Source organism: Pteropus medius, unplaced genomic scaffold, assembly GCF_902729225.1.
Source record: "Pteropus medius unplaced genomic scaffold, Ma_sr-lr_union100, whole genome shotgun sequence".
NCBI lineage: Eukaryota > Metazoa > Chordata > Mammalia > Chiroptera > Pteropodidae > Pteropus > Pteropus medius.
The window spans coordinates 3581236-3588948 of NW_024340695.1; the positions used below are offsets into that span (position 1 = coordinate 3581236).

General features: G+C 38.2%; 1 protein-coding gene across 1 annotated transcript in view; it reads left to right on the plus strand.

Moving 5' to 3' along the window:
- The first annotated feature begins 722 nt into the window (after nucleotides 1-722).
- RHOJ (ras homolog family member J) overlaps nucleotides 723-7713 on the plus strand; it is a 77029-nt gene continuing 70038 nt past the window's right edge. Inside the window, exon 1 of the mRNA XM_039864523.1 lies at nucleotides 723-1638. Within this exon, the coding sequence (XP_039720457.1) occupies nucleotides 1395-1638 (244 nt within the window). The 5' untranslated portion in view covers nucleotides 723-1394. The remainder of the gene's footprint in view (nucleotides 1639-7713) is intronic.

A 7713-nucleotide genomic window follows, 5' to 3' on the forward strand; every position in this document is an offset into this window, starting at 1 on the left:
CGCCTAAAAAAAAAAAAAAAAATCAGTACTAAAAAATCTCAAAGAAACAGAGTGTTCCCCCATCAAAAAAGGACTTGACCCATTATCAAAATCATTTTCAGAGTTCCACTTCTTTTCTAAGACCAAGTACATTAATCAAACACAGAGCTTCAAAGGGACTTCATTTTGAGTGACCCAACGGACAAATAAATTAGCTGCCAATGGCTCCTTTGTAATTGAAGAGGGCTAGGCTGACCCAAGGGGATAGGACTAAATCAAAAAGGGAACCGTCCAAGTAAAAGCAGCATTTGGGGACCTAAAACAAACCAATAAAGCCGTCCCACACACTCATTTCCAAGAGTGAGGGTGAGCCAAGCACATGTGTGTTTACTCACTAATAAGAAGATGCAAATAGCCCACATCTGATTGATTTCTTATGTGCTACAACCATAAAAATGTTTGTGCCAGGAATACATGTTTGAGTGTTGTGCTCAACTGTGGCAATTCATAAACCTGATCACACATTTTACACCTACAATCTACAGGAATGTTCCCCTTTGAAACAATATAACTCCGGAAGGTTTTCTTCATCATAGAGACGATTGCTTAAGGTTTCTCATTTAAGTACGTGAAGAACTGTCCATTTTTAATTTGCAGAGCTTTTAACTGGTGACTCAGTGAGGGATGATGTCATATGTTATCCTACAACGGCTGGTGTGGTTCTCTCTGCTCACTTAAACCGTTCCCGTTTCTGTGGCAGACAGTACTCCCCAGTTTCCATCCTTTCGTCAGCCCCTTCCCAGCCAGCCACAGGCAAATAGCCTCCCCAGCAGTGGATGAAACAGGAAGTCTGACAGCTTGAGTCTGCAGTGGGACCCCTAGTGTTTTCCCACTCCATGTCCTGGCAGCGTTCCCCAGAAGTACAAACACACACACACAGAGCTCCCATTGTTGCAGCCTTCCCCAGCCCACTGATCCTAATATGGAATGCAGCAGGAAACCCATGATTTCCTGACACTCGCAAGCTGGAGGAAGCAAGGGGAAAACTCCATTAAAAAGCCCAGCTTTCCTCCATGTTAGATGTGAAGTGGAAAATGGGGAAGATTCAGCAAAATTCCATCGTGTCTTCAGCCAGGCTGGAGAGGGGGAGAGCGGAGTGAAACCCTCAGGCTGCTGAAGTTTCCAGACTGCCAGGAAGCCCCTAGAATTCGGTGAAAATGAGGGTTTCTTAACTCAAACTGATAGGGAAGAGGGACCGACCCTTTTAATAATCCTCCCAAGTGTGTGTTACCTTTCTTTACCAGTATGGTAAGCAAGAGGGTGTACGCCAGCTGCCTCGGACAAGTCAGTATGATCCCAGGTACCCAAAGTAAGGCAAAGTGATCTCAAGCCTGCCACTGGCTTCCCACCGCTTCATGGGCTTTGGGAGAAGCAGGAGAAGCAACAGCATCAGCACAGTCACAGCAGCTGGAGCCGCAAGAATGAACTGCAAGGAGGGAAATGACAGCAGCTGCAGCTGCGGTGACAGCAAGGAGAAGAAGATGTTGAAGTGTGTGGTGGTGGGGGACGGTGCTGTGGGGAAAACCTGCCTGCTGATGAGCTACGCCAATGATGCCTTCCCAGAGGAATATGTGCCCACTGTGTTTGACCATTATGCAGGTAAGAAAATGTGGAAAACTTGTTGCTGCATATAGGGTGAATGATGCGGGAGGTGACACCCCTACTTCACAGGGGCCTGGCTTATGTCTAATGTCAGTAGTGGGTGCAGGCCTGGACGTAGTTAGGTAGCTTAGCATAACTTACAACCAAGGACTTCGCTGGAATTATTAGGAGAACAATTTGTACATCAATTTGTATTGTTACACTTTTTTTTCTCCCTTAAATCAAATGAATAACGCTGGGAGATACCCTGAAATATCCCGGTAGGCTTTGAGGGCAGAGATTTTACTGAACATTTGCCTGAGATTCATCAACTTTTTATTGTGAACATTTTAAAATGTAGAGTAATTGTATCACAGTTCTTTTTTACCAAAAAAAAAAGTCACTAACCACAGAATGGTGAAAGGGTTCCTGCCACTTTGGCTATATTCATCTCACACCATTCATAAATGAAAATGCTAAGATGAATAAATATTAGAACCTTCATTTTTCTATAACAATGGGTGCTGTACTACTATATTTCATTTTCCTGGGGTTGTGAGCAGGGTGGGGGGAGTATTAAAAGGTTTTAAATATCCATAAGACATTGAAAGAAAAGAAACGTTTTAATTGATAGTTTTTAAAAGTAAAAATAAAGGTAAAAGTACTACTGAAACATTTTAAAGTATGTACCAAAAGGACAAAATTGGGGATTAAATGTTTTAAAGTATGACAATCAAGATACTGTAGTCACAACTTAATTCTTTCAAGTTTATATCTTTTTGAATATTCTAAAGTTTGTGGTATGATAGCTCATCAGCGTGATAGCTTATCTAAATTCTTCCACTATGACTCTTAACTTTTTCTCTTCATTTCCAAATATTATTAAATTTCTTAAAAGTTCATGTAATTCTTCAGAAATTCACAATAGCCTATATTTTATAACTTTTGAACAGTGATCAGCTTGATAAGTTATCTGAGATTTGAGATTTTTATAAGAGGAAAATTTCTCTTCCTTTATCTTGGCTTTGGGTCAGATTCAGCAAAGGGGAAATGGCCCACAGGAAACCTGTGTGAGTGTTGGCTTTGTTATGTGGCCATTTGAAATCCTCTTTCTGCAGGAAGTAGCTTCTTTTCCAGAGCTAAACAATCACCTAAGTCCCCTCCGCCTACAGTCACATGATTTATGACAATATTACACAGCCGGCAGAGAGAGAACCACCGTATCCATTTCCCAGCAGCTTTTTCTATTTGTAGAAATTAAGAGCAAATTTAAATGCAGGCTCCCTTAAGCTTTTCTGAAAATATAATGACTATGCCCGGAGAAGAAAATTTTTATGAGAACAGAATAAAGAGAACAAGTAGATTTTCACCTTCAGAAAAAAAAAAGAAAAAACTAATTATAAAACTAGGTGGTCTGTGACTTAAGAAAGTTACTAGGGTATTTGACCTGTAAACGTCTTAGCGAAGGTTTTTTTATTCTATACCCTCTTTCTGCCAGGAAAGGGAAACTGGATGGTATCTATTTTCAAAAACTTTTAGATCAAAGGTGGAACCCAAAATCTACTAATATCTGTTTTCAAAAACTTTTAGATCAAAGATGGAACCCAAAATCTACTAGTAGAGGTTTCAAATGCTTTTGAAAATTATGTATCTCATTCCCATCTGTGGGTGAAGCAATTAGAGTGTAGTATCAGGAAGAAAGAGAATAAAACCATCTTTAGAGATAAAGTCGGCCTATTAAAAGATCAAAGGCTGAACCACCACTAGATTCCACAAGCATCAAATTATTTTATATTTCAATTGTGTACATATTATTTGAGCATCAAATCATCTTAAAGATTTTGGCTACTCTATAATTTTAGCTCTCAGAAATCACAGCCATTATACCCAAAGCAATACTTGGCACATAGGAAGCATTCCCAAACATTATTGCTTTGATTTATACTTTGTACCTTTGTAAGTATGCAATCTTTTCATGTGCTTTCAATCAGGTTTTTAAGGAAATGAAGACATGAGCCACATACATCTAGGACAGTAACGAAGTGGACATTTCCATTAGTAGAGAAATCTCCTCCATCACAAAGACTTTAGCTCCTTTTTACCACCATCTTCCCCATAAATGAGCTAAGTGAACATAAATCCTTACACGGTCACATGAGAATCTACAACCAATTATAAAAAAAATAACAAGGAAAAAAAAAACCATGAATGTTCTCTTCTCCATGTGGCAAAGTATCCTGTATCCAATCCGTGGGTCCTACCAGCCCATTCTGAAATGACAACCTACAACCAGTTTACTGAGTCTTTAGGAAATTGTGGTTCAAGTCAAAGGGAGCCTATCTCTTGAAGAAGTTTCCTAATAAGCTGCCGACCCCAGGAAGGTAGAGATATATCAGTAGGAGTGGAAGAATAGCACACCACTCAAGAGTACGAGCTCTGAAGCCAGAAAGCCCAGTTCTAATATTGTCTCTACCATTACCGTGTGGCCTTGAGCAAGTTATTTAATGACTCTCTGCCTCAATTATCACAAATGGGAAAAAAGGAAAACAGAGTTATTAGGATCACTTGTGAGAACAAAATTAATACATGTAGTTCTTAGAACAGTGCCTTACACATGATAAGTATTAGGTACAGAGTAGCTATTAAGAAGAGGGTCTCTACACTTATACACAGCTATGAAAGGGAGTTAAAATGTAATTAAAAGATAAAGACTCTGACAAGAAAAAATATAATTCTAAGAGTATCCTCCAAATGGAGTAGGGTGTGAGAGAGTGTATGTACTGTCCTTATAGTTACCATGTGTACTTATAATTTATAAACTCTCACTGTGCAGTGAGCTCCTGAGGGAAAGGGTTGTATCTTGCCCAATCCAGTGTTTGATTCTCAGTCCTCATCTTACTTGGTCTCTTGGTGGCTTTTCTTGTGGTTTATTTCTTGGTTTTGGGAACATCACATTCTCTTGGTTTTTATTCCCCTCACTGGCAAATCTCTCTCCATCTCCTCTGCTTTTTCCATCCCTTCCCAACCACTAAATGTTGGCATACCTCAGGGCTCAGTCCCTTAGCTCTCTTCTCTACACTCATGCCCTAGGTGGCTGTATCTCGTCTCATGACTTAAAGTATTATTTATATACTGATGACTCCCAAATTTATATCTTTACCCCCAATAACCTCCTGAGACCCAACTGTCCATTTGGATATCTAATAGGCATCTGAAATTTAACTTGTCCAAGATAGAACTTTTTAATTCCCTCAATCTACTCGTCCCCTAGTCTTTCCTGTAGAAGTACATGACCACTATCTTCTATCCAGTTGCTCAGAATAAAAACTTTGCTATTCTCCTTAACTTCTTTCTTCCTTTAACAATATCCCACTCTCTCTCCATCTAAAAAATTATCCTTTCCTACTACCAATCAGCTCAACCTTTAAAACACATCTCAAACCTGATCATCTCTCCCCACCTCCACTGCCTTCATTAGTCCAAGCCACCATCATTTCTCATCCAAACTACTGTAATCACCTCCAGATTCCCTGCTTCTAATCTTGCTCCCTAGAGTCAGTTCTCTACACAGCTGGCAAGAACAATATCCACAGCCACAAATACTCCAATCCCTTCATACTGAGATCCCATCATGTATCATGATCTACAAGGCACTCTATGACTTGGTCCCCGTTACCTCTCCAACCTCCTCTCCTAATTCTCTTCAGTATTTCTGCTCTAGCCACACCACCCATCCTGACATTATCAAACACACCCAGCTCCTTCCTCCCTTGAAGACTTTATACTTGCTTTTCTTCCAGACTGACACTATTTCTCCAGATCCTTCTCAGCTTCCATTGACCATGTTATTTAACACGTTCGCACACACAAACACACAAACGCAGAGTCACTCTTTAATTTTTATATCTTTATGTTTTATCCTGCTATATCCTTCTTTATAACATTTAACACTACTGGCATTGTACTCACATTTATTTGCTTACCATTTTTATCCCACACTGGAATGTAAATTCCATGAGGGCAAGGACTTTATCTAGTTCACTGTTCTACCCCCAGCTTCTAAAACAGAGCCGAACAGACAATAAACTCTCGACAGTCATTGAATAAATGAATTAGTATATTTTAATTATCTTAGTCCCTCCAGTGCTGAGATAATTCCTGATCCATTAAAACTTTGATGAATCAATGAACAAATTGCTGGTCCAGCAGGTATCTCATTAGGAGTGAACATATAAGTATATTTAATAAATTTATTATGTTTTTGAACCATTTTGTTCACATCTTATTTTATCTCTACTGGAATTGTAATACATCATTGAATTTTCTTGACCAGTATCACATCTATCAAATACTGTAACTCTAAATGTATAAATTTCATTTTTAAACAAATGGGAAGTACTCAAACACTCCTATTTGTATTATATCCAAAAGCCTGCCTAAATTTTAGGTGGCACACTCAAACACTTAAGTTCTTATATAAAGAGTATGTTCCAGAGTATCCCCAAGTTCAACTAAATGTATAAACTTCATTTTTAAACAAATGGGAAGTACTCAAACACCCCCGTTTGTATTATATCCAAAAGCCTGCCTAAATTTTAGGTGGCACACTCAAACACTTAAGTTCTTTTATAAAGAGTATGTTCCAGAGTATCCCCAAGTTCAACTAAGGGCTAAGACTAAAAAGTGAGGGCAATAGGATGAAGGTAAAAAGTGTCACTTATGTTTTTTACAAGTGTGCCTAAGAAATATCTCTGGGCCTTTCTTCCTACTGCCTTCTAGGATGACTGAAGGTGTCCTAATAACCTTTGGAGCCTTCGCAGCTTACCATGGAACAACCATATCTCTTCTCCCATCCTATCTTTATCCTATCTTTTGCTTGGAGTTGTATAGCAGACCCCTCATTGATAAATTATTATTAATTAATGTTTCGCATGACATATGACATAAGGATAACACTTCCAGAGTTTAGTCAGATTGTATGTTGTCAGATTATGTCAGTGGTTTGTATGTTTATATGCATTTGTGTATAAAATAAGCCCATTCAAAGTGAAACCTATGTGTGACGTACCTCATTCACCATTTCCATCATCCTCAGAATTAAAATTGATTTTTTTTAATTTTATTAAATTCATTGGGGTGACATTGGACAATTACTTAGATTTCAAGCGTAAAATTCTATAATAAACTATCTGTTAACTGCATTGTGTTCACTACCCAAAGTTAAATCTTCCATCGCCATATTTTTGACCCCGTTTTTATCCTTTTCCACTTCCCCCCACACCCACTTTCCCTCTGGTAACCACCATATTGTTGTTTCTATCTAAGTTTCGGATTTTTGTTTGTATTATCTGTTCATTTGTTGCTTTCAGTTTTACTTCTCCCATGAATAATCACATGGCTCTTGACTTTTTCCATCTTATTTCACTTAGCATGATGTTCTCAAGATCTATCCACATTGTTGCAAACAGTATTATTTTGTCTTTTCTTATGTCTGAGTAGCATTCTATCATATATATGTACCACACCTTCTTTATCTAAACATCTATTGAAGGACACTTTGGTTGTTTCCAAGTTTTGGCCACTATGAATAATGCTGCAATGAACATAAAGGTATATATATCTTTTTGAATAAATGTTTTCACATTTTTGGTGTAGATACTGAGAAGAAAGATTTCTGGGTCATATGGTAAATCTATTCTTAATTTTTCGAAGAACCTCCATACTGTTTTCCATACTGGCTATACCAATTTACATTCCTACCAGCAGTGTATGAGGGTTCCTTTTTCTCCACATCTTCTCCAACACTTATTACTTGTCCTGTTGATGCAAGCCATTCTAACAGATTTGAGATGGTATCTCATTATAGTTTTGATTTGCATTTCCCTAATAGCTAATGAAGTTAAGCATCTTTTCACATACCTATTGGCCATTTGTATGTCTTCTTGAGAGAAGTGTTCAGGTCCTCTGCCCATTTTTTAATTGAACTGTTTGTTTTTTGTTGTTGTTGTTGAGTTGTGACTTTATATATTTTGGATCTTAACCCCTTAGCGAAGGTGTTGTTTGTAAATATCTTCTCCCATTCAGTCGGTTGCC